Raw genomic sequence first — 26,086 nt, 5'->3', positions numbered from 1 at the left:
AAGAAACCAACAAAAAAGACAAAAAGAACAAAGGACAAGGCAGGGAAGAAAAAACAAAAAGAAAAAAAAGAAAAAAAAAGAAAAAACAACAACACAGGTATATATTATATAAAAAAAATGTATATCAGCTGGTTACAACATGTTTTGGTGCATCTCTTCCATTAATTCATATTAATTCAAAAATCTTGACTCAAATGTTTACCATATTGCCATCATTATACCTCCACTTTTAGTTAACTACAGTTATTCAAACATCCTTCAACCTTAACTATGCCAAAGATTTAGTCCATAACCACATGCTGACATTTCATTTACTTGTTTGCAAAATCCTCTATTAACATCAAATCCTCATATCCTATTTTAGCTGAGCATCCATAATATTTAATACCAAAAAGTCCATCTTCCATGCAGTGTAGTTTATTATCATTCTCCCTTCTTTATGTAGTTATATCATATATCATAACATTTTCCCCATATTAATTAATATTTAACTGTATATATTTTATTTTATTTTTTAATAGTGGTAATTATTGTAGTTAATAACCTTTATATATAGTCCAAAAGTATTTCTAACCTTCCTTTCTCATATCCAATTATTATGTATCATATCAACTCCACATTATATACATTACTATCAATATCAGTTATTATTCAGCTATATCTATTACAAATAAAAGTAATTAGATTTAGCTAATTTTAAGTTGTATTCTTCCATCTGTCAGCCTATGTCTCTCCAATAGCAAAACCTTCTCAGTCCTATTGCCATTCGATGAATAGATTTACCAAATGCTTTTATAAGCAAGTCCAAACAGGGATATCTTCGCACCTTTTTGCTCAGATTGTCTCTGATGAAATAGTAATGTTGTCCCAAGCTAGTTAAACTTTTCAAATCAACTTTAATTCTTGAAGGTGGAATTATGGAATCTGCCAATGATGTTTCATAAAGTGTAGTTTCTTTAGCTCTCCCCCTTTCCAGCATAGTGTTTCTTCCTTTCTCCGAGATAGAACAGACGTCATTTCTCACATTTTTCATTTGTATTTCAGGAACATCCAAACATTCAGCGTTCTCACCTTTTCCTTCAAGTTTTAATGTCAAATAATCCAATTTTTTTTCAAATCTTTGATAAGAATCAAACAGTTTTCGAAATGCAGAAAAAAGTGTAGGAAGCGAGCCCTTGGAAATATAATTCGACGCCATGTTGTGTCGTAGTTAAAGACTCTAAGATATTTGCAAGTAAAAATACGCTGGGAACTGTGCGATCTTATCTGATCTTAGACCAACACAGCCAAGCAATAAAAGTGTCAGATCGTTAGTTTTACAGCCCACTTAGAAAGAGTCAGGGGGAAATGTTGAAGAATTCCTTAAAGCGTTTAAGAAATAGAGTAACCACCAGCCATAAATCCATTAAAAAAAAAAGACCAATTCGCCGCTAGATTCTTCTGTTCTTTGGTTCCAATTAGCTTAAATTTTAGTGCGGACTGTTTCTCTTTGAGTAATAAAATCAGCTTACCAGTTGAATCCATTCATACCATTCTTAGGGGCAACCTGCAGTTTCGGTTAGCATATTGCTAATCCAAAAAGGAGTTGGCAGGAGGGGTTAGTTCCACGCCCCCCAGAGACTTTGCGATCGTCTCTGAGGTCACTGGATCTCCCCTCACCTTTCACTGTCTTCTACGGGACAGCTAGGGTCCAATGAGCCGTCCAAATTCCTTCGAAATAGGGGAATTTCAGGAATAGCCTGAAACTCCGTCTTCTCACTGCTAAGCCCTGCCTTCTTCCTTGACTGATTATTAACTAGAGATTATAGTACTTTTTACACTGTTTTAAATTACCACTGAATGTTTATCCATTAACATAAATTTACTATGATACTAATAGAGAAATAATAAACCTAGTTAGGATAAATAACCAGACCATAGAAATACTAATATACATTCTGGATGTATATGTCAAGTAGGAATGTTAATATTTCTTAGATTGTCTTAGATGTCTAATGTTTATTTTCTTAGCCCGTAATTAACTAATTTGGGATTGAGGGAAAAGTCATATAAATCTTATTAATAAATCATTGTTTAAAGATGGTTATAAAGTTATAATATTGTGTGGGTCTGGAGAGGAGAGGTGCGATAATTAGTAAATAACCTTTAGTTAACTACAATAATAACAATGAAATGTTAATGGACAATATTTAATGATACATACAGGTGTGTTACGGGGGGGGGGAATGTTCACATATCCTACGTAACCGAATTAATTTTAGAACATGTCTTAAAGGTATAAGGGTATTGGAGATTTATTGAAATTGCAAATGAACGCCAGTAGCTGGTTGTGTCTTCTAATATAAATGGTTCTAGATAAAAACATGTTTATACAATGATAACTAAATGAGATTTAGGGTACAGAGATAGTAAAATATATAACTTTTTCTTTCTTGATTTAAAATGTCCAACATGATTTGAATGAAGTATATGTAAGGACTGTGGAAGAAACGCACGGAATATATTTGTAACCAATCGATACGCTTTCAACAAGATGTAACGAAAGATGATTTTTTTTTATTTCTGTTTAACTAAAACAATAAAAAAAATTCTCAAAAAAAAGAAAAGAAAAAATTACTTTGGGTTAGTAGTTGAAGTGTTGGATGATGAGCCAGAAAACATGGCTTCTTGTCCTGCTTTAGGCCGGTCACTCTCTCTCAGCCCTAGGAAGAAGGCAAGGACAAAGCACTTCTGGAAATTGGCGAAAAACTAATATGGGGTTGTCCAAAGATTTGTCAGAAGTCAAGACTAACTGGATTTGGATGCATAAATAAATAGAAGCAAGATATAGTCTCTTCCACTGCTTAATAGGTCTAATTTATGCCTCCATATTTCACATTTTAGGGACGTGGTGGCTCAGTGGCTAAGACGCTGAGCTTGTCAACCAGAAAGGTCGGCAGTTCGAATCCCTAGCACCGCATAACGAAGTGAGCTCCCATTACTTGTCCCAGCTTCTGCCAACCTAGCAGTTCGAAAGCACGTAAAAAATGCAAGTAGAAAAAATAGGGACCACCTTTGGTGGGAAGGAAACAGCATTCCGTGCAATTTCAGTGTTGAGTCATGCCGGCCACATGACCACGGAGACAACTTTGGACAGCGCTGGCTCTTCGGCTTTGAAACGGAGATGAGCACCGCCCCCTAGAGTCGGGAACGGCTAGCACATATGTGCGAGGGGAACCTTTACCTTTACCTTATTTCACATTTTGATCATCCTCGGCCAAGCTTCCATCCATTGGTTCTTGTTCTCCGTGGAGGGGAAATCCTTTGAAGTTCTCCAGAACTTTGGATCAGGCAAGAGATGACCCAAAACATCTCTTGAAGACCAAAGGAGGCAGTCCCCAAAGGCAGGCCATGGATTTCAGTGGTGAGAAGGAGATTTGTGGAGGAAGACATTGTTCACAAGTTCCTTTTCTGAGTTGTTTTGTCCTCCGCATGCAGGAAATTTGTGTGGAGAACACACCAGCCAATGTTACATGCTCCCAGTTTTGGACACCATGTTCGTACGAAAGAAGTTTAGAAGACGTGGACTCGGGATGCAGATGCTCCAGGATTTTTGTCAGTCTTTCCCCTCGGAGGATGCCTTGGGACTCAGCTATCCTATCTCGGCTGAAATGGAGAAAGGTAAAGTTTGAGGGTTCAAGAAAAGGAGAAGATTTTAAAGATTACAAATCCACGGCAGGCAAGAATCATAGCAAACAGCCCCAAAATAAATATTTGGCATTTTGAGGAAGGGCTGGGAAAGAAATCAACAGAGATAGCATTTTGCCAGAGTAAGCCTCTGTGGGCAGCATACCAGCCTCCCAGGCCATTCCCAAATCCTGTTTGCTGTCTCTGAAGATCCACCAAAATTTAGGGGCAAAAATCACTGTGTTTTGGAGCAAACAAGCTAACATTGCTGGTTTGCGTACACCTTAAAGAGGAGCATCCCACAATGCAATATTTAACTTCAAGTCCCACATTCAAACTTAACTGGTGTCCCCCTCTCCCCCCCCATTGTACCTTTACAGCATAGAACTAATGGAAAACCTGGAAAAACTTACTTTTCATGGGTCAGCTTCAGGGTGTATTACATGGAACTCTGACATTATGATTCTCAAAAGTGGCAACTTGAAGAGGTGTTGAAATCCTCATAGCTTCAAGTTGTCAGAGTTTGAGAAACATTGGTTTAGAGACACATTTAAGGTGTCCTGCCTTGAGCAAGGGGTTGGACTAGAAGACCTCCAAGATCCCTTCCAGCCCTATGATCTTATATTCTAGTGCTTTTGTAAGCAGTCAGTTACCTTTTGGGATGGCTAAGAATTCTTAACCTTGATATGCCATTTATTGCAGAGCGTGGACTCCAAGAATTGGAGGATGGGGAGTCCTCCAATTACGACCGTAATGAGAATGCCCATTGTTCGTTACCCAAAGAGTATTTTTGCAGAAAACCAAAAGTAAAAAAAAACAGCTTTTGGCAAAAACAACACAAATAGTAGTAGCACCTACACTATATACCGCTTCACAATGCTTTACAGCCCTCTCTAAGCGGTTTACAGAGTCAGCATATTGTCCGCAACAATCTGGGTCCTCATTTTACCCACCTGGGAAGGATGGAAGGCTGAGTCAGCCTTGAGCAGGTGAGAATTGAACTGCTGGCAGTCAGCAGAATTAACCTGCAATACTGCATTCTAACCCCTATGATACCATGCAATAGACTAGAATAGATTTATGAATGAATAGACTAATGAAAGAATACAGAATAGAATAGAAAATAGAATAGAATAGAACGGAGCAGAACAGAATACAGAATAGAATAGAAAATAGAATAGAACAGAGCAGAGCAGAATACAGAATAGAATAGAATAGAAAATAGAATAGAATAGAGCAGAGCAGAGCAGAGCAGAATATAGAATAGAATAGAATAATAGAACAGAGCAGAACAGAACAGAGAACAGAACAGAATAGAATGCAGAATAGAATAGAAAATAGAATAGAATAGAACAGAGCAGAGCAGAGCAGAATACAGAATAGAACAGAGCAGAGTAGAATACAGAATAGAATAGAAAATAGAATAGAAAGCAGAATAGAAAATAGAATAGAACAGAGCAGAGCAGAGCAGAGCAGAATATAGAATAGAATAATAGAACAGAGCAGAGCAGAACAGAGAACAGAACAGAATAGAATATAGAATAGAATGCAATAGAATAGAATGCAATAGTGCTTTACAGCCCTCTCTAAGTGGTTTTTCAGAGTCAGCCTATTTGCCCCCAACCATCTGGGTCCTCATTTTACCTACCTGGGAAGGATGGAAGGCTGAGACAACCTTGAGCCAGTCAGAATCGAACTTCTGACAGTCAGCAGAATTAGCTTGCAATACTGCATTCTAACCACCATGCCAAGATGTCATCAATGCGGAATGTTGCAAAACAGCTATACATTTTGGCTGGTTGCTGAGTGTCTGAAATGTGGTCACTTGACCATGGTGTGTGTGTGTGTGTGTGTGTGTGTGTGTGTATGTCCCTGGCATCCAGAACTTCAGAATTAATCCCTTTCGGGGGACCATAGTAACTTCAAATGGTTGCTAAGTGACTGGTTGTAAGTCGAGGTCTACATTTTGAGTGCGCCGATCAATAATGAAGATGGTGTTCATTCCTAAAAGCATGAAATTTCCAGTGCTGTCTTCAATTAAGCCAATGCAATCTTTCTTAACTTATTTTTGTTGGAATAATCTCTGACATTAGTCATGCTGTTGGAAGCTCTTCTCCTTATAAACAGCTGTGCAGCGTCTACTCCGATAAATGCCTTTTTCCTTTTCTCTTTTTTAAGAAAAGGGGAGGCCCAGATGCTGCGTGAAGAAAAACTGAGGGTTGACCGGAAGCCATAAATCAAAGCTTCCAGACAGGAGTTTTCACTGCTTCCAAATGTAGTTGGTAAATGTTCTGCAGGAATGCTTAGATGTCCCAGGCTGACATTCATCAGATCACATTCTTAAGGCTGCTTCACAGGCTCAGATATTAAATAAAGTGAAATAAAACAAGCAAGTTGTGGTGTTAAAGGGTCAGTTCTAGCCAGAAAATGATAGTTTCTTCCCGCTCTTTTCTCCTAAACGATTGTTGGAACATAGCGAGTTCACAGCAAGAAGAAGAACAGAACGACACAATTGGAAGGGACCCTGGAGCCCCCTGTCTTCTGTGGATCTCACCCTATTCCTAAGAGGTCTGTAAGAGGGCGTGCATAAGCGGACCTGGTGCGCTTATGCACGCCCCCTTACAGACTTCTTAGCAATAGGATGAGGTCCACCGTGGACAGTTTAAGGCTGAAGCTGTGGGGGTTTGAGGATGTAATAACGGAGTCAGGTAGAGCATTCCAGGCGTTGACCACTCTGTTGCTGAAGTTGCATTTTCTGCAATCAAGTTTGGAGCGGTTTACCTTGAGTTTGTATCATTTGTCCATGTATTATTGTGGTTGAAGCTGAAGTAGTCATTGACAGGTAGGACATTGTAGCCAGTGGTGGAATTTAAATAATTTAACAACAGGTTCTCTGCCCTAATGATTTCTTCCAACAACCAGTTCACCAAACTGCCCAGAAAGATAACAACCGGTTCTCCCGAACTGGTGTGAACCCGCTGAATCCCACCACTGATTGTAGTGGACAATTTTGTGTACTACACTTAGGTCCGACCGCAGGCGGCGCAGTTCCGGATTGTCCAAGCCCAAAATTTTGAGCCTGGTAGCATAAGGGATTCTATCGTGAGCAGAGGAGTAGAGTACTAGTCTCATGAAATAACTCTGGACCCGCTCAATCATATTAATGTCCGATAGACTGTGGATTCCAGGCAGACGAGCTGCATTCGAGAATTGGTCTGGCAAAGGTTTTGTATGCCCTAGTTAGCAGTACTATGTTGCCAGAGAAGAAGCTTCGCAAAATTAGGTTAACAACTCTTAATGCCTTCTTGGCAATGCTCTTACAGGGAGCTCTGGCACTTAGATCATTTGAGATGAGTACTCCAAGGTCCGTGACAGAGTGAGTGTCGTCTACGAGGTCGTTTCCACCCAACTTGTATTTGGTGGTCTGGTTTTTATTGCCAATGTGTAGGACAGAGCGTTTGTTGGTTGAGATTTGGAGTTGCCAATTGTCTGGCCATTCTGACACAAAGTTGAGGTTTCTTTGTAGGGCAGCAGCATTGTTGGTGGCATTACATAGTTTTAAATAATTAGTTCTGGAAAACGCAATGAAAACCAAAACCGGCTGGTACTGAGAAAACCATGTGACTTACTTTACTGCAGCTCAAAGAAATAGTGATTCACAAGGCAGCTATCTTCTTCCTTGTATACCAACTACCAGGAGAAAGACGAGCGCCGGGACGAGATTTCTGCTTCGAAATGCTTCAAATATTGAAATTGATGAGTTTTGAAACAGTCGAATACTGAGGTATGACAGTACATCATTACTTTTCCTGTTCTTTGTCTTCCCTATTTAGTTTGTCAAAAGTTCTTGGAGACCTACCCAAAGAAGCAGTCTCGGCTGTGGGAAGTGGAAGCACCTGGGGACTGGACCCAGCGTGTTAACATCTGGCTAAAAATCCAGCTGGAACAAAGCTTGCCAAAAAGTGAGTTGAAGAACCGTGATATTTGATACACCTGTTCATTTCTATCCTTCACAATTGAATATAAAAACGGCAGAGGGTCTCCTTGAGAGCATTTGAGCAATAAATCACTTTTTAGGAAATTGGCAGATGTGTTTTTGCACTACTGTAGCTGCATATCTGTCTCTCTAACCAGATTCTGGTCCTTTTTGCAAGAGAATCGAAGAATCCTCACTTAGTGACTACCTTGTTTAGTGATTGCTTGCAGTTACGACGGTGATGAAAAAGTAACTTTAGCTACCAAGTCTTGCATTTACTACTTTCCCAAGTGTTGTGGCCCGCCAGTGGCCAGTAGAGCTGGTGGCAGACTCTGATAGTGAGGAGGTTGGGGAGGAACATGGGCCAGTCCTGGAGTCTGGGGAAGGCTCCGATGAGGGCTCTGTGTCAGAGGCAGAGATGGGGTCAGTGCCATCCGACAGTTATCAGCTGCCTTCGGAGTCGGAGATCAGTGGGGCAGAAGAACAGCTGGAGCCTGTTCCCAGTGTGCCCATGTGCAGAGCTGCCAGGAGAAGGGAACAATTAAAGAACAAGGGTCGACTCAGGACTAAAGCCACAGGTGGATGGTGAATGGCCCCTCCCAGAGGGAATAAAGAGGAGCGAAAGGGGAGTGGAGTTTGCAGAAGACAATTAGTTCAATTCATTAGGGTGAAGATCTCTTCCTGACTTCTTGCCAAGTATTATCTGCTACAGAGTGGCGTTTGGAAGATATCGGCCTGGCAGCTCTCCAAGCCTGATAAAGGTCTGTAGTTGTGAAATCTCTTGAAAGACTATTGGCCAGGTCTTTGCTGGAGAGGAATTCACTTTAAACTAAATAAAAGAGGTTTTATCAGGACAAGGAGTCTGCTTCATGATCTTGGGAAGCCTAGGTCAGAACACCAAGGGTAAAACATCTATCTAAGAATCAGTTTAAATGTAGTTCCTGTTGAGTGACCCCAGTTGGGAATGGCCATTTGGTTATTAAGCAGAACAGTTGCTATGTGAAACGGCACCTGTGTTTTGGATCAGACTTCAGCTTCCCTTGGTTTTACAGACCTGCGAAGCTCCTAAATGTGAAGATTGTTTGCAAAGTTCCTTTTTTCCATCACTGTCGTAGCTGCGAGGTCTACTTGCCCTTGCAAACTTCACAGATGCTCTTTGTTCCTGGACGAAGGTATTGCTCGTTTTTAGAGTCAATCTTGGCAAATGTAACTCCTGCTGTCAACCCTGAAGCTGGCTTGGCTGAAGCCATTTTGGAGCCTCAGTGCTGCCACTATGGAGCCGAGGGATTGGGAGGGGGGATTAGAGATAGTTGGAGTTTTTGTAGCCAAAATAAAATACTTTCTGTTGAGAACCAAGGACGTTCTCTTGGGCGGAGGAAGGAGGCGTGATGTCACCACCATCAGACAGTGCCTTGATTGGACCATGTGACTGATTGTTTGGGGTTGAGGGAAAACTTTTACTTTTAATTAGGCGAAAACTGCGGAAGCCTTCAGAGTCGTTTTTCACCAGATCTGTGCCAATATGATATATCCAATAAAGCTATTCTTTGAGGAATTCATCTACCTCGTTGTTTTGCTTGGTATGGTTTTATTGCTTGGAACACTGAGATCTGTTTTTAATCACTGTACCAAACTGGACCTCTCTGTGATTAATGTATTAAATCTATTAATTATAAATTAATTTATTAATTTATTAAATGTATCAATCACAGGTTGTCTTTTGAGTCTGATATCTTTCTGACATATTCAGATAATTCCATTTTTAATCTGTTATAGAGTCAGTGGATTTCCCAGAGTGGATCTCCTGTGGGATTTCTTTAGATCAGAGGTGAGCAACTACGACACCTTGATGACCTCTGGATTTCAACTCCCAGAATTCCTAAACATGAGTCGCTCAGGAATTCTGGGAGTTGAAGTCCACAGGTTACAAAGGGGGCCATAGTGTCCCACCCCTGCCTTAGATTCTTCCCATTTTGGACTGCATTTATTTTATTTTAAATCTTTTACCATTTCCCTTTTTGCCTTCTGACAAAATCATTTGCTGTTGAAACAAGAAACCCATTAAAAAAAGCAACAGCAATAATACAAGGGAAGAGATTAAAAAGACACACACGGACACATAAAACCCATATCTTGCTGCTGGCCAAGTCAATAGTTAGTTTATCTTGTTGGATACTTCCATGGAACTAGAAATCTGCTCTTGCTAACTCTTCTCTTTCTGCTTTTTTAGTATTTATCGTTTGCTGAAACTTCATAAAATTTCTCAAGAGAAACCAAAAAAAGAGCTGCTTTGCATCTCGGAGGAGATCAGAGCAACCACAACTCCATGCCCAAGCCGTTCTGATTGCATATTATGGGATAGAAACACTATTCTTTATGCTGTTTGAAAACCTTCCCCTTACCCCACATCCCTTAATGTAAATGCAGGATATTACCGTATCTTGCACCACTAGTGTCATCTAGTGGCAGATGTCTACAGCTGGCCAGGAGAAATGTCTGCAGCTTGCAATCGTAAACAGGGTGGATTTGATTTAAATCAAGTCGATTTAAATGATGATTTCAATCACTAGTGAAACAGGCTCGATTAGAAACAGAACCACACGAATTGCATAAAATTATTCAAAGCTCAGATAGAAAGATGATAGGGAGAATATATAAATTCCTCCTGAAGTATAAAATGGAAGAGGAAATTGTGAGAGAACAAATGATAAAATGGGCGCAGAACTTTGGCTATAATATTGAATTAGACAAATGGGAAAAATTTTGGGGAACAAACTTAAAAATGACACTATCAGTTGCATACAAGGAAAACCAGTATAAAATGTTTTACAGATGGCACTTGGCACCAACAAGGCTAGCTAAAATCTTAACAAATACCTCCCCAAAATGTTGGAAATGCAAATCAATAGATGGAACATATTACCATTTATGGCAGACCTGTGAGGAGGCTAAAATTCTTTGGAAAAGGATCAAAAATTGGCTGGAGGCAATAACCTGAAGTTTTTTTATTACGAATAATGTCGGCAAGATACAAAAAAGAAATCCAGTATTTAATTACAGCGCCAAGGGTTGCCTTTGCCCAGAAATGGAAAAACAAATTAACTTCAAGCGAAGATGAAACAATAAGAAAGGTTATGGATTGTGCTGAAATGGACAAGCTAACTAAAGAAATCCAGGGAAAAGAAGAATCAGAATTCTACCAGATATGGGATAAATGGTATAGGTGAATGGAGGAAAGAAACAAGAATCACTGAACGAATATAACAAAACTCATAAAATAATAGTTATGAGTAAAATAAGAGGTTAAGAATGGTGAAATCCAAATGAAATATAATAGAAGGGGAAATAATATAAGGTGAGCAGTATCAATTGATAATTGCTATTAGAAAGAACAGGAAGCTCCATATTGTATTGTGTTGATGTGGTGTACGTCTAAATTTTGTGTGTGTGTATTTTACATGTTTGTAAATAAAAATATTAGAAAAATAAATAAATCAACTCTATTTAAATCATAATTTTTAAAGAGCAACTGTCATCTCTGTCCCGCCGCAGCTCCTCCTCTGACCTGCTGAAATTTTTATTTTATTTCCATCTTCCATTAAACAGTGTGTCATCTGGGTACAAATATTTTGTGCGATATTTAATCTATTCCTAGCTTAGTACGGATACCTTAAATGCCTAATACTATAACAATCCTCTTCTTGATTTATTTAAGTCTCCTAACTATGTTGACTCTATTAATACATTTTCTATATTTTACACAACTACTTTTACTTCTAATTCCTATATTTATTCTCTAACCATCGATAACATGATTCCCATGTAGTATGATGATTAGTTTGTTCTTTCTCTTTAATTGCCAGAATTAATCTGTTCATTTCTGCACATTCTAATATTTTTCTAATCACATTCTCCTTTGTAGGAATCTCTTCACCTTTTCCAGTTTTGTGCAAATATAATGCTAGCTGCTGTTATTACATGGGTAATCAGATATACATTTTCTTTACCATAAGTTTCTGGTAAAATCCCCAACAGGAATATTTCAGGTTTCAAGTCAATATATTGTATCATCTTTTCCAAACACGTGTGTATTTTTGCCTAGTATACAGCCTCATGCTACATAATAAGCTCCATTTCATGCTGAATAAATGAAATTATTAATGTATCTTAAATAGAAAACTAACTTTAGATAGATTTTTACTCCCAAAGCATTTTAGTAAAAAAAATTGATTAAAAATGATTCAATCATTGATTTTTATCCACGCTGTGTAAGATTTCCTAAAAATTCCCTAGTTGATTCATGAGTATCAAGTTTCAATACAAAACTAGTCATTTATTAGGAGCATCATAGGCAAGATATTTTCAGAGTCAGCTCTACACTTTGTTTGATTTATAGCTGATACCCCTGTTACTTTCCTCCCCTCAGTCTGTGTCATAAATCACATTCCCCTATGAGTTGCACCCCTCCCAAGCCTGCTGCAGTAATCTGAGATCCGACTTCAGCTGACAGTATGCGTGAAATGCACTCCCCCCCCCTTCTCTCACTACGACAATGCTGGGAGTTGACACCCTGATCCTAAATGACTTGATTTAGAATTTGGATTTCTTGTTGCAGTGAGTGTTGCAGTTTGGCCGAGATTGAAGCCTTAAGCAGGTAGGAGAACAACAGTAATTCTGAACAGTTCTTAGCAACTGTTCAAAGTTACGAGGTACCTTCCCAGAGCTACTGACAAGGAATATCTGTCAGAGTATGAGAATTCATGACTTGGCAGAGACATGGCAACAAAGCCAGCCAATGAAAAGGCATAGCAACTGGGTCAGTTTGGAACAGAAACAGTATTTGCTATGTGAGCAACAAAGAGACAGCCAGGAGCCAGGGTGTAGCTTAGCTCTATAACTCTGAGTCTGTGCTGTACTCAAAACTAGTCTGCTGCTCTGAACTGAAATTGAAACTGTTCTCTCCTCTGCCTGTGTTTGCTTGTACTCTCTACCACGTTGGAAGAACCTGCCTTTGGTATTGTATATTTACTTCATGTGTTATATTATATATAAGGAGAAGTTAATGAATCCTGCTGAATCAGTTACCTGTGTGTGGTTTCTGGATGTGATTGCTGCAACAAACTCTGACAGTGTCTCTTCCAGATGCTGATCGAAGTTCTCCCATGCCAAAGGATCAAGACGATGAAGTCGAGGAAGGCCGGATAAATACAGTGAGTTGATAAAATTGGTATTTGTGTAATCTGTGTTTCAGACTATTGGACCAGAGTTGGAAGGATGATGAACAGATGCCTCCTGGGTGCTTAGATTAGTCAAGATTGGGTGAAAATATCTGTTGCAGTTAAAACTGCTCTTTTTATCAAGACCAAGGAACCATAGATGGATTTTACGCATGGTTCTCTAAACACCACCCAATGTTATGATATATATGTCAGGCCTGTAGTTATATTCCTTTTAGGATCTTTGGCCTGCCACACTTTCTATTATTTCATTATGCTGTTTCATTAGTGTAGTAGTTGGGAGGGGGAAATAGAAAGGAGTAGAATTGTGGAATGTGTTGTCATTCTTTTCCAGAAGTCCAAGGTCATCTTTTGTCTCTGCACCTCTGCACCTGACCGGAACCAGCTGGTTGGAGATACCAGTGTGGCCGAAGAAGATTGGACCATGTGATGGATTTATGGATGTGGGGATAAGATCATGAACTTTCAACTGGGTGGAATCCCAGGAAGTTTTCAGAATTGGGATTTCCACAGATGTGCTAAGGTGTCTGACTTATTAAATTGGAACTTTAAGGATCGTTTTGCCTTGGACTCTGATTTAATTCTGCATGATACTTGGAACGCTGACAATATGTTTGCTTTCTGCTTTTCACTAAATGCTAGACTTGGTCAGTTGCAAAGCATCTTTGGTGTCACTTTCATGGCAGATTTTCTTATGCTATTTCTATTTCTTAGCCTTGGCTTTTTTCTAGTTCCAAATGGTTTTTTTAAAATTTAAAATTATTATTATTGGAATTTATTAATTATTTTAGCTTTGCTGTATGCCACTCAGAGTCACTTGTTTACTGAGATGAGTAGGTGTATACATTTCATATATCAATAAATAAAAAAAATGAGTGGTGCGGTGGAGCTCTCGCCTCACAGTCAGGGGACTGTGAGTTCAATCCTAGGTAGAGGCAGCTATTTCTCTCTCTGGGCACAATGAGAACATATCTGCTGAATATAACTCCGTACTGCTGACAGGAAGGGCATCCAGTCAGTAAGCACTCAGCTTCATTCAGTTGCCCAGGTTCCACCCCGCAAGGGATTATGGGGTCATTAAAAGAAGAATATATCAATAAGTAAAATAAAAATATTTCCATAAACTCCATGCAAGCGTAAAATGTCTGCCCAGGTAGGATAGGATCTATCTCTGTTTCCATTCAGACATACACAAACTTTGGCATAGAAATGTATTTGGTGTCAGGGTTCCAAATAGCATCCAAAAGTAAATCAGAATCCAAGGCAAAGTGTTGCTCAAAGTTCCAATTATTATTATGTTGGCACATCTGGGAAAACCCGAATCTGAAAGCTTCCCGGTTTTCCTCAGTTCAAGATCTTGCCCCCACACCCGCTAGTTCATCCCATGGTCCAACCTCCCACTGCCATGCTGGCAGTTCCACCCATCCAATTCCGGTCAGGTGCAGAGGTGCAAAAAGAAAGGATGACCTTGGCTTTCTAGAAAGAATTTTGTTATGGCTACATATCATCTCACTCCATACAATCCCCGCTCCCATTTTCACACAATAGAAAATGCAAAGCAGAATAATAGAAAGTGTGGAAGGCCTGAGGTCCAAAAGAAAAGATGGCTGCAGGCCTGACAGATAGATTTATAACTTGGAGCTTCCTGTTCCTGCGTAAGAAATGTATTCTAATTGGTTGTCAGACTCCCATGAGGCCAGGTTGAATCTTGCTGAGGCTTTGGGCAATTCAGGTGCAGAGACAAAGGATGACCTTGGCTTTCTAGAAAGAATTTTGCTATGGCTACATATCATCTAACTCCGTACAGTCCCCCCTCCCATCTTCCCACAATAGAAAATGCATAGCAGAATAATAGAAAGTGTGGCAGGCCAAAGACCCAAAAGAAAAGATGGCTGCAGGCCTGACAGCTGGATCTGTAGAGTTGCTCAATCATCCAGGTCATGGTTGTCCCAAAGGTGCTCTCAATCAGCAAAAGGGCTGAAGAAGCTTCTTGGATGAGAAGCAAAACTTCTTCAGAAGAAAAAACAAAGTCCAGTTGCCGCCTGAAAAAGCACCTTTGGGACCAGGTATTTGGGTGTTTTACTGAGGTGAGGCCTGCCTATGAAGCACTGCCCTATGCTGAAGTTGGGAATAGAACGGAAAAATCCTTTAGAGATGCCTCTCCTCAAGCTGGTGTACAGAATATAGAATAAAAAAGTTGGAAGGGAACTTAGAGGTCTTCTTGTCCAATCCTCTGCTCAAGCAAGGGGTGATATTCATTTACCTTCCCTACTGGTTTGCAAATGTGAGTTCATCCACGTCCGCGCATGCACTCAGCCTTCCGTGCATGCACTTTGGCTAAAAAAGGGGGCCTGAATAGGATGCCATGAGGCCGGGATGGGTGGGCGGGGCCACCCGCGATTTCCGCTACTGGTTCGGGCGAACCGCTCCGAACCGACAGAATACCACCTCTGGCTCAGTTAGGAGACCTTATACCAGTGATGGTTAAGCTTTTCGTCATTGAGCACCAAAACTGGAGCACGCGCGCACTGGGAGTGCCAGAACCTGGAAGAGAGCAGCTGTCCGATGTGCATTCGGCGATGGAATCTGGAAGCGCAACTGGTGATGTCGCATGTGCCCACAGAGTGGGCTCTGTGTGCCACCTGTGCCAAGCGTGCTATAGGTTCGCTCTCATGGCCTTATACCACTCTGGACAAATGGCTGTCCAATCTTTCCTTGCAAAAACCTCCAGTGATGGAGGGCCCACAACTTCTAGAGGCAAGTTGTTCCACTGGTTGATTGTTCTAACGGTTAGGAAGTTTTTCCTTAGTTCTAGGTTGGTTCTCTCTTTCCTATTCTTCCACCTGTTACTTCTTGTCCTGCTCTCGGGTGCTTTGGAGAATAGGTTGACCCCCATCTTCTACGTGATGGCCCCTCAAGTGTCATGTAAAAATAGCTATTATTTATTTATTTATTTATTTATTTGACTTATATACCGCTTCATAGGACTTTCAGCCCTCTCTAAGCGGTTTACAGATTTTTAGCAAATTGCGTCAGCAAATTGCCCCCACAGTCTGGGTCCTCATTTCACCCACCTCGGAAGGATGGAAGGCTGAATCAACCTTGAGCCGGTGAGATTTGAACCGCTGCACTGCAGATAATAGTCAGCTGAAGTGGCCTGCAGTACTCCACTCTAACCACTGCGCCACCTCGGCTCCTATTATGTCACCCCTGTGCCTTCTCTTTGTTAGACTGGCATGCCTAGTCCCTTTAACCGATGCTCGGTTAGCTTCCCACTTCTCTTGCCTTCTGGTGCTTTGGATAATAAGTTGATTCCTTGTCTGTGACAGCCTCACAAGTCCTGGAAGGACATGTCCTTGCTAATCCTCCTCTTCCGTAGGCTGGGCATGTCTAGTCCCCTCAATTGTTCATCACGCACTTGAGCCTCTCCAGGCCACTAATCAACTTTGTTGCTCTTCTCTGCACTCTTTCCAGAGTCTCAACATCTTTTTTTTTGTATTGCACTGACCAGAATTGGCCATAATATTCCAAATATGATCTTACCAAGCCTTATAAAGTGGCGCTAATAAATACTTCACGTGATCTTCAAACTATCCCTCCATTGATACAGCCTAGGATTGCATTTGATTTTTTTTGATAACTTCATGAAGACCACTATCTCTTGTGCCCTGCCCCATCCAGACCATGCTCTGCATGGATTAAAATAATCATCAGTTGGACTTTTTCCTATTATTTGTGTCCATGACTTCTAATGTACAGATCTCCTGCTTGAGTGGGGAGTTAGACTAGGACAGAGGTGTCATATTCGATTTCATTGAGGGCCGCATCAGGGTTGTGTTTAACCTCAGGGTGGGGGAGGGGGAGAGGGGCACGGCCAGCTTGACGTCACACATGACGGGGGCACCTGTGATGGCTCTGCCAGTGAAAACGGGCTCCTGAGCTCCGTTTTAGGCTGCGACAGCCTCTTGCAACCCTCTGACAGCGAAAATGGAGCTTGGGAGGGTTGCACACGGCCCTTGCGAGCTCCGTTTTGGGCTGTAATGGGCTCCTTCCTGAGCTCCGTTTTTAGTCGCAGAAGCTATGCAGGTCAGTCCTTTGCTGTTTCCAGGGTGGCCCCATGGGCAAGATCTAAGCACCCTGTGCACCACATCCGGCCCTCGGGCCTTGAGTTTGACACCCCTGGATTAGAAGATCTCCAAGGTCACTTCCAACTATGTTATTTTGTCGGTTATTTGGTTAGCTGTTCTGTTAGTTATTCTGATAGTTCTCCTGTTATTCTGCTTATTTTTTAAGAGTCTTGGCTGTATCCCACATCTTGGAGCACTGCCAGACAAACCCATGGCACATCTTGGTGACCGTAGAGGGGCCCCAGACCTTCCTTCTCAGAGCAATGAACTTCAAGTTGAGTTGAAAGCTGAAGAACCAAAAAAATTGAAGAAGAGAACGGACAGAGAAGAACCAGCTGGGGAGAGTGTTGCAAAGCACTTGAGGACAACATCCTAATTTTTGTAAACAGCAGAAGGAAAACACACAAAATCTGAGGGTCGGGTAGGAAGTTAGGAAATCTCCCGTGAATATTTCTTCATCGATTGGCATATTTAGGTGACTCTGCCCACTGTTTCTCCTCCATGGCAATTTGAAGAGATGTGGACTTCAACTCCCAGAATTCCCCAGTGATTGACTGTCAGAACAGCAAGGCGAAGGAAAATGTAGAGCACTGATTCTCAAGAATCACTCAAGATATGTGGACTTCAACTCCCAGAATTCCCCAGCCAATCTAAGTGAGGAATTCTGGGAGTCAAAGTCTATGTATCTCGAGTGATTCTTGAGAATCAATGCTCTACATTTTTCTACGCCTTGCTGTTCTGACACAGGTTCCCTTGAAATGACCTGTTTAACAGAGCCATTATAAAGCGTGAATGAGACAATGTTGCACATGCATTGCATTTTTCTTAGGATGACCATAAGATCATTTATGTCCTAGTCAACTCCCGTCTTGACCATTGCAACACGCTCAACATGCGGCTGGTCTTGAAAAGCATCCAGTATAGGGGTGAAATTAAGCATGTTCTGGCAGGTTCTGGAGAACTGGTAGTGGAAATTTTGAGTAGTTTGGAGAACTGGCAAATACCACCTTTGTCTGGAGAGATTAGTAATAGCATTAGCCATAGCATTTAAACATATACTGCTTCATAGTGCTTTTACAGCCCTCTCTAAGTGGTCTACAGAGTCAGCCTCTTGCCCCCAAACAATCTGGGTCCTCATTTTACCCACCTGGGAAGGATGGAAGACTGAGTCAACCTTGAGCCTGGTGAGATTCGAACTGCCAAATTTCAGGCAGCTGGCAGGCAGCAGAAGTAGCCTGCAGTACTGCGCTCTAACCACTGCACCATCGCGGCTCATAGAGTGTTGGTACTTAGGGTTGAATCCAGTGTGTCAAATCAATTTTCTCTCTTAATCTCCCACCCTGTCCTTTTCTCCCCCATTAAGGAAGGTATTTTAGGATCATTGGATGGGTAATTTGTTCTGGGAAGAATTAGATAACCGTTGACAGAAGTGAGTCTAGGGCTCGATTAGTCTTCTAAGACCTATCCTGATTGTTTAGCAAAGATCAGCCAACCCATTAAGTACTGTTGGAAGAAATATCCATCTGGTTCAGTTCCAAGCAGGGAGAAAAACACTAGAAATATGGAGGCTGATTGAAAAGATGTTTTAATGGAGAAGAACTATCAATCACATGGTCCTGGTCAGGAGTGGTATTCACTTACCTTCTCTACTGGTTTGCAAATGTGAGTGTGCATGCATTCATCCGTGCATGCACTTTGGCTTGAAAACATGCCTAATGAATAGAACCAAGGTAGGTGGGTGGGCCCACTGGCGATTTCCACTACCAGTTCAGGCAAACTGGTCCGAACTGTCAGAATACCACCTATGGTCCTGGTGCAGCTGATCACATGGCGGGGAGGGAGGGAGGGATGGAGGGAGAGAGAGAGAGAGAGAGAGAGAGAGAGAGAGAGGTATTTATACCTTCTCTTGGGACTTGCCCTTGAGCTTCCTGTTCCTGTGCAAGAACATATGTTCTATTGCCTGTAGTCAGACACCCCTGCTAGGAGTTTGTCTGATATAAGTTTGGTTGAAGCCTGAAGGATGGTGTATTGTCCCCAGGTAATTTTGCATGTGGTAGACAGGCTGTCCCAGTCCTCCTCAATGGGCACAAAAGATCTAGTGGGGACAGAGCTGCAGCATTGAGTTTCTGTCTCCCTTAAGATTTCTCTTTCTTTTTTTAGCGGAAATGCAAAATTCTGCCTTTTAAATGTTTCCTAAAACATTTCATTCTTCTAGAAAGAGGAGTGGGTACTAACTTTCTACAGTAATTTGTAGGAAGAATTAACATTTCTGATCTGGGGGGCAGAGGACAGTGGATTAGTAAGCTTTTGTGAATCTCCAAAAAGGGGGGAAAAAGAATGCAAATGTATCTGGAATTCAACGTAATGAAACCTTTGTAATTCATGCTCTTTTAAACTGAGCTCACAGGGCTTTTGCAAGTTCACCAGGTCTGCGGCACAAGCGCAAACCTTGCCAGAGACATCCAGTTTAAGTAATTTAAAGTAAAATAGCCACTAGTTGGGTAATTAACCTAAAATGTATTAGGAGGGAACTACAGCTCAGTGGCTAAGATGCTGAGCTTGTCGATCAGAAGGTCAGCAGTTCAGCAGTTTGAATCCCTAGCGCCGCATAATGAAGTGAGCTCCCGTTACTTGTCCCAGCTTCTGCCAACCTAGCAGTTCGAAAGCATGTAAAAATGCAAGTACAAAAATAGGACCCACCTTTGGTGGGAAGGGAACAGCGTTCTGTGCACCTTTGGCATTTAGTCATGCCGGCCACATGACCACGGAGACGTCTTCAGACAGCGCTGACTCTTCGGCTTTGAAACAGAGATGAGCACCGCCCACTAGAGCAGGGAATGACTATGTGCGAGGGGAACCTTTATCTATTAAAAATGCCAGGGCTGGCTCAACATAGATTAGGAGGAGAATCACCTTGCTCTGAAGTTATTTTGCAAATCAAAACTAAAAGATTTTGGGAACCTCAATCCTTGGCACGATACAGCTTTGGAGGTGGTTTTAATTTCAGGTGATCTTAGATCAGGCAAAACTCACCCCATTCATTAGCTTGAAAATATTCCTTATTCTGAAAACGTGTGTGTAGGAAAAGGACGAAGTTTTTAATCTTGGCCACAAGGTGGTGCTATTGCACTTTATTTGAATTCATTTTATTTCCTCCCAGCCCACCCACCCCCAAATCCAGGCGGTGAACTTTTTCCCTCTTTGCTCTGAAGTATGTGTTTTCTTTTTTGATCCTCACGAAGTACATTAAACATGTCTTAAATATATTAAATAAAACAACATTTGCTGGTATTGTACTATATTTTTGTAGCTTTTGCGTAGCACCTGGTGATCAGAGCTACAGGTGGCACCAAGTATGGCATACAGTCATTAAATTCAAGGTGTGGAAGATACTTGTGGTCTATTTTGAATAAGGGAGTTTATTGCAGCTAGATATCGAACTTAACTTGGCTAATCTCAGAAAACGAAGCAATTTGGAGTTAGTAGAAACATAGAATAACAGCATTGAAAGGGACCTTGGTGGTCTTCTAGTCCAACCTCAGCTCCAGCAAGAGATCCTATACCATTCTGGAAAAATAAAGGTAAAGGTTCCCCTTGCTACTCGTTCCTGACTCTAGGGGGCGGTGCTCATCTCTGTTTCAAAGCCGAAGAGCCAGCGCTGTCCAAAGAGGTCTCCGTGGTCATGTGGCCGGCATGACTAAACGTCGAAGGCGCATGGGACGCTGTTACCTTCCCCCCAAAGGTTGTACAAAAATAGGACCCACCTTTGGTGGGAAGGGAACAGGTTGTTCCTATTTTTCTACTTGCATTTTTACTGCTAGGTTGGCAGAAGCTGGGACAAGTAACGGGAGCTCACTCCATTACGCAGTGCTAGGGATTCGAACTGCTGAACTGCCGACCTTTATGATCAACAAGCTCAGCGTCTTAGCCATTGAGCCACCTCGTCCAGAAAAATAGCTGAGGCTAAAACATATGAAGACTGGTTGCAGAAACTGGGTTTGTCTAGTTTAATGAAAAGAAGGACGGGGGGGTGAAATGATAGCAGTCTTCCAATATCTGAAGGGCTGCCTCAAAGAAGAGGGAGTCAAGCTCTTCTCCAAAGCACCAGAAGGAAGAACCAATCTAGAAATAAAGAGAAATTTTCTGACAGTGATAACAATCAGTGGAACTTTTTGCCTCCAGAAGCTGTGGGTGCTCCGTCAGTGGACGTTTTTAAGAAGAGATTGGACAGTCATTTGTCTGAAATGGAATAGGGTTTCCTGTTTGAGCAGGGGGTTGGAGTAGAAGACCTCCAAGGTCCCATCCAACTCTGTTATTCTTGAAAAACACCACAATTTCTGGAGGCAAGTTTTTCCACTGATTAATTGTTCTCACTGTCAGGAAATTTCTCCTTATTTCTAGGTTGGATCTGTCTTTAATGATCTTCCACCCATTGCTTCTTGTCTTGCCTTCTGGTGCTTTGGAGAATAAGTTGATTCCTTGTCTGTGACAGCCTCACAAGTCCTGGAAGGACACGTCCTTGCTAATCCTTCTCTTCCGTAGGCTGGGCATATCTAGTCCCCTCAATTGTTCATCACACACTTGAGCCTCTCCAGGCCACTAATCAACTTTGTTGCTCTTCTCTGCACTCTTTCCAGAGTCTCAACATCTTTTTTTTTTGTATTGCACTGACCAGAATTGGCCATAATATTCCAACTATGGTCTTGTCACGGCATTATAAAGTGATAAAGTCCCGTGATCATGAGCTCATCCTCTTATGGATGCAGCTCAGGACTGAATTGGCTTTTTTGGATTTATTTGCATTGATGCTATAGAGACTGAAAGATGCTTTCAATTTTAGAAGATTCTATCTATAGGAACTGCAAGTGTTATGTTGTTCTGACCTAGGCTTCCCCAGCAGTGCGAAGCCGAGTCCTTGTCCCGATAAACCCCTTTTATTTGACAGTGAATTCCTCTCCAGCAAAGTCTTTCCTCTCCCACACTCTTTCAAGATAGTTCACAATTACTGACCTTTATCAGGCTTGGAGAGTAGCCAGGCTGATATCTTTCAGACGCCACAATACTTGGCAAGAATGCAGGAATGAACTAATTGTCTCTTGCAAACTCCACTCCCCTTTCAATCCTCTTTTATTCCCCATGGTTAGGGCCATTCACCGTCCACTTGTGGCCTTATTCCCAAGTCGACCCCTACTCTTTAGCGGTTCCCTTTGTCTGGCAACTCGGCACATGCGCACATTGAGAACAAGCTCCAGCTGTTTTTCTGCCTCAATGATGTCTGACCCTGAAGGCAGCTGATAACTGCCAGACGGTCCTGGCTCCCTCTCTGCCTCTGACGCAGAGCCCTCATCAGAGTCTTCTCCAGACTCCAGGAATGGCCCAGGTTCCTCCCCAACCTCCTCACTGTCCGAAATTGCTGGCCTCTGGCAGGCCACAACATGCATAGCATTTTGTTTGTGCAAAATACTTTGGTCTAAAGTGCTTCAGAATTGAACCTATGGTGAAATTAGAGCAATGAAAGTGCAGTGTTACGTTGGTGCTCAACTGCTTTGAAACTCATCAAATTTGGCACTCAATGCATTTTGAGGTGGACATTTTTGTCCTGGTCCTCATCGTTTGTTTGGTACTCAACACACAAGCTAGAACTTGTCAGTGATGGCTCACTACATTACAGGTAGTCCTTGATTTAGAACAGTTGGTTGAGTGGCCGTTTGAAGTTACGACGACACTGAAAAAAAGTGACTTATGACCACTTTTCACCCCTAAGGACCATTGCAACATCCCCATGGTCACACAATCTGCATTCAGTTGCTTGACAGCTGACTCACGTTTATGACGGTTGCAATGTCCCACTGGTCATATGATCCCCTTTTGCGACCATCTGACATGCAAAGTCAATGGGGAAGCCAGATTCACTTAACGACCGTGTGGGGGTAATTTAACAACTGCAGGGTTTCATTAGGAAGAAAAGGCGTAAAATGGGGCAAAGCTCCCTTTAATAAAGTTTTCACTTAGCAATATAAATTTTGGACTCAGTTGTGGTCGCAAGTCGAGGACTACCAGCATTCATTATGGGGGGAAATTATTTGGTACTCATTGCGCCATCCGAGACCAATTAAACATAAGTATGGAGGTACCATTATGTAAAATTAATGTCTGGACGTTGTGGGGAAATGAAATGCATCTCGAGAGCTATTCTGTGTGAGAAAATCCAGCCTTCTCTGTTGCCTTCTATATTCTCGTGTCTCCTTGGCCTTTTCTCTGGTTTGCATCTTTGCAAAATGCCAGGCAAAGGGCAAAGAGATAGATTTAGAACTGGCAGAAGCAACGTTCAGGCCCTGAGATGGCAATAATCTGGCTTTTCCCCAACAGTTATTCTTTCGTCGGCATTGAGGAGTCAGGAAAACGGTGTCATATAATCCGAGGGGGTATTCAGACAGATTTGCCCGAATTGATAGCGGAAATCACCGGTGGGCCCACCTGCCCTGGCTCGATACTGTCCTATTTAGGCAAACTTTTGAGGCTGGGCACATGCATGGAAGGGGCCCGTGTGCCCGCAGCAAACGGGTGGTAACAAAACGTGAAACCCACCGCTGTGTATATATGAGGGCATGTGGCTAGATGCTTGCTTGCTTGCTTATTTACTTACTTACTTGGTCTCGTTTATATAGTGCATATTGGAGGTGGTGATCCTTTGAGAGCTGCATGCAACAAAAGTTCATTTTTAATGTATGCCGATTAGTGTACATTCAAAATGACAAAGATATTCTAAGTTCTAACTCTATAGTGAGAAAGAAGTCAACGAATGAGGAAGAGTATACAGGTAATCCTCAATTTATAAGTCCAGAATTTCCATTGCTAAGTTTGGCAGTTGTTTGATGAGTTCCGGATTTGATGACTGTTTTGCCACAGTTGTTAAGGGAGTCATAGCAGTCACTAAGCGAATCTGACTTCCCCATTTAGTTTGCTTGCTGGAAGCCAGCTGGGAAGGCTGCAAATGGTGACCAAGTGACCCCAGGACAATGCAACTGTCATAGCAATAGTGATAGCCTTATATACTAGTAGTACCAGCAGTTTTATTTGAAACCCAGAACTGTAGGCTAGATTGGGAAGAAAAGGTGGGGGGGGGGAGAGAGAGATAGAGAGAAAAGAAGAAGAAGATAAAGAAGAAGAAAGAAAAGAAAGAGGAAAACAAAGGGGGAAAGGAAAGAAAAAGAAAAAACAGAAGGAGAAGAAAACAAAAGGAAGGGAAGGGAGAGAAGACAGAAAAAAAGAAGAAAGAAAAAAGAAAGAAAGAAAAAAATATCCCAATAAGGTGATCTGCTTCCATATTGGGTGTCTGGAGATTCTCATTCAACCAAGTCATGTTTGTCCCAAAGGTGTATTTTCAAGAGGCAACTGGACTTTTTTTTTGTTTTTCCTCGAAGACGTTTCGCTTCTCATCGAGAAGCTTCTTCAGCTCTGACTGGATGGTGGAAAATGGAAGGATTTATCCTCCTTGCTTACAGCTGGTCCTTTGCATCCTTTTAGAGGGTCCTTGAGGCCACTTGGAGGTTTATCTCTGTCCTCAGGGTCACCTGAGTGGTGCAAACGGGTGTGGAGCCTCCTTGGAACTGCTGAAAGGACGGGGTTGTGGAGCTGGGCTTTCTGCAGGCTGTTTTCTGTCCTGTGTCTCTTCCCTGTTGAGGACAGGTGCAGGCTGTTGAGGATGACTCTCTCCTGTCTGCATCTCAAAATGAAGCGCAAATGGCTCCTGCAGTCCGCTGTTTTTTCTGGAAATCCGTTCATACCATTCGCACCATTTGAAGCCTGCTTGTTCCAAAGCGCATAGCTAAATGTCTATGGAGCTTGTTAGGGATATGATCTAACAGTTGGGTTGGCAATATAGGAATCATGTAACAATGTTGTACCTGTTTCTTTAAATCATACTGTAAAATGTGATTGGTTGCTGTTTTCCTCAATCGGCCATAAGAGGGAGCCAGAACGACTTTTAGCTCTCTGTTTGTTAGATGCTGGGCTGATCTGATCTGAGTGTTTTGGAAGCTGGCTGTTAGAAAGTGCCGTGAGCTATTGTAAATTTTGCAACTGCTAGCAAACTTTGAGTACCAGACTGTTTGTATGATACTGGACTATGTTAGTTGGATTATCCCTTAACTGAAAGACATTGATGACTGACTGTCTTATCCGTGTATGACTTGGACTGTTTGATGGACTCTGAGACCTCTATTTGCACGAAAGTAAAAGCCTATTTAAACTGCAGTATCTCTGTATGCTGGTTTGTGTGTTCTCCAACACAACTCTCACAACGTTTCTCTGAACGCGCTCGCTCTCCCAACCGGGAGCTTTCCTAACAGAGCTTCCCAGTCATCCAGGTCATGGTTATCCCAAAGGTTTTCAAGAGGCAATTGGACTTCCTTTGTTTTTCTTCCCCACCCTCCAGTCAGAGCTGAAGAAGCTTCTTGGATGAAAAACGAAACGTCTTCAAAGAAAAACCAGAAAAGTCCAGTGGCCTCTTGAAAAAAGCACTTTGGGGACTTCCATAATGGGTCAAAAAATCATGCAAACATTATGTAAACACCACGATGTAGAAACTAGATCCATGATGGTGAACCCATGGTACGTATGCCTAAAGTGGCACACGGAGCCATGTTGCCTGACGCCTGTGGCACCAGCCATTTGTCTTCTGGGTTTATGGCGCACATGTGGACATGACGATTAGCTCACCTTTATGCGTGCAGCAGTGCTGGAATATGGAAGAGCTGGTCTGTGAGTATGCATGCTCGCCAGCTAATCGGCTCATGGCAGTAACTGGAAGAGTTGCCTACCGGCACGCATGCAATAAATTTTTCAGTGCGCGCATGCCCCTCGGCAGCTCCTCTTCCTGGTTGCGCCCAGATGAGCGTTTGGCACTTGGTAACAAAAAGCTTCTCCATCACTGGAGTAGATATTCCTTTCAGCCAGATTCAGGTGGTTTTAATAGATCTGCAGTATATTAATTTGTTTTGGTATATTGATACTGTCTTAATTTTTGATTGGTGGCTGCCAAATAATTCAATAGAATAGTTACATAAATGTTTTAAAAA

At 41.9% G+C, this 26,086-nt stretch overlaps 1 protein-coding gene across 2 annotated transcripts; it reads left to right on the top strand.

Annotated features, from left to right (window-relative positions):
* Window positions 1-2,601: 2,601 nt before the first annotated feature.
* Window positions 2,602-17,398, top strand: LOC148048484 (protein FAM169B-like). 2 transcript variants are annotated; one of them, XM_087703643.1, is made up of 4 exons: window positions 2,602-3,660; window positions 7,500-7,628; window positions 12,785-12,852; window positions 17,173-17,398. In XM_087703643.1, the coding sequence occupies exons 1-4, from the start codon at window positions 3,513-3,515 to the stop codon at window positions 17,380-17,382; spliced, it is 555 nt and encodes a 184-aa protein (XP_087559769.1). In that variant the 5' UTR covers window positions 2,602-3,512; the 3' UTR covers window positions 17,383-17,398. The 2 variants fall into 2 exon arrangements, with proteins under 2 accessions (XP_087559769.1, XP_087559768.1); XM_087703642.1 differs by having other exon boundaries at window positions 12,773-12,852.
* Window positions 17,399-26,086: the final 8,688 nt, after the last annotated feature.

Source organism: Thamnophis sirtalis, unplaced genomic scaffold, assembly GCF_051295495.1.
Source record: "Thamnophis sirtalis isolate CommonGarterSnake01/CBP01778 unplaced genomic scaffold, rThaSir2_p1.2 scaffold_2, whole genome shotgun sequence".
NCBI lineage: Eukaryota > Metazoa > Chordata > Lepidosauria > Squamata > Natricidae > Thamnophis > Thamnophis sirtalis.
The sequence above is the reverse complement of the archived record's forward strand: the minus strand, read 5'-3'. Positions and strand labels throughout refer to the sequence as shown.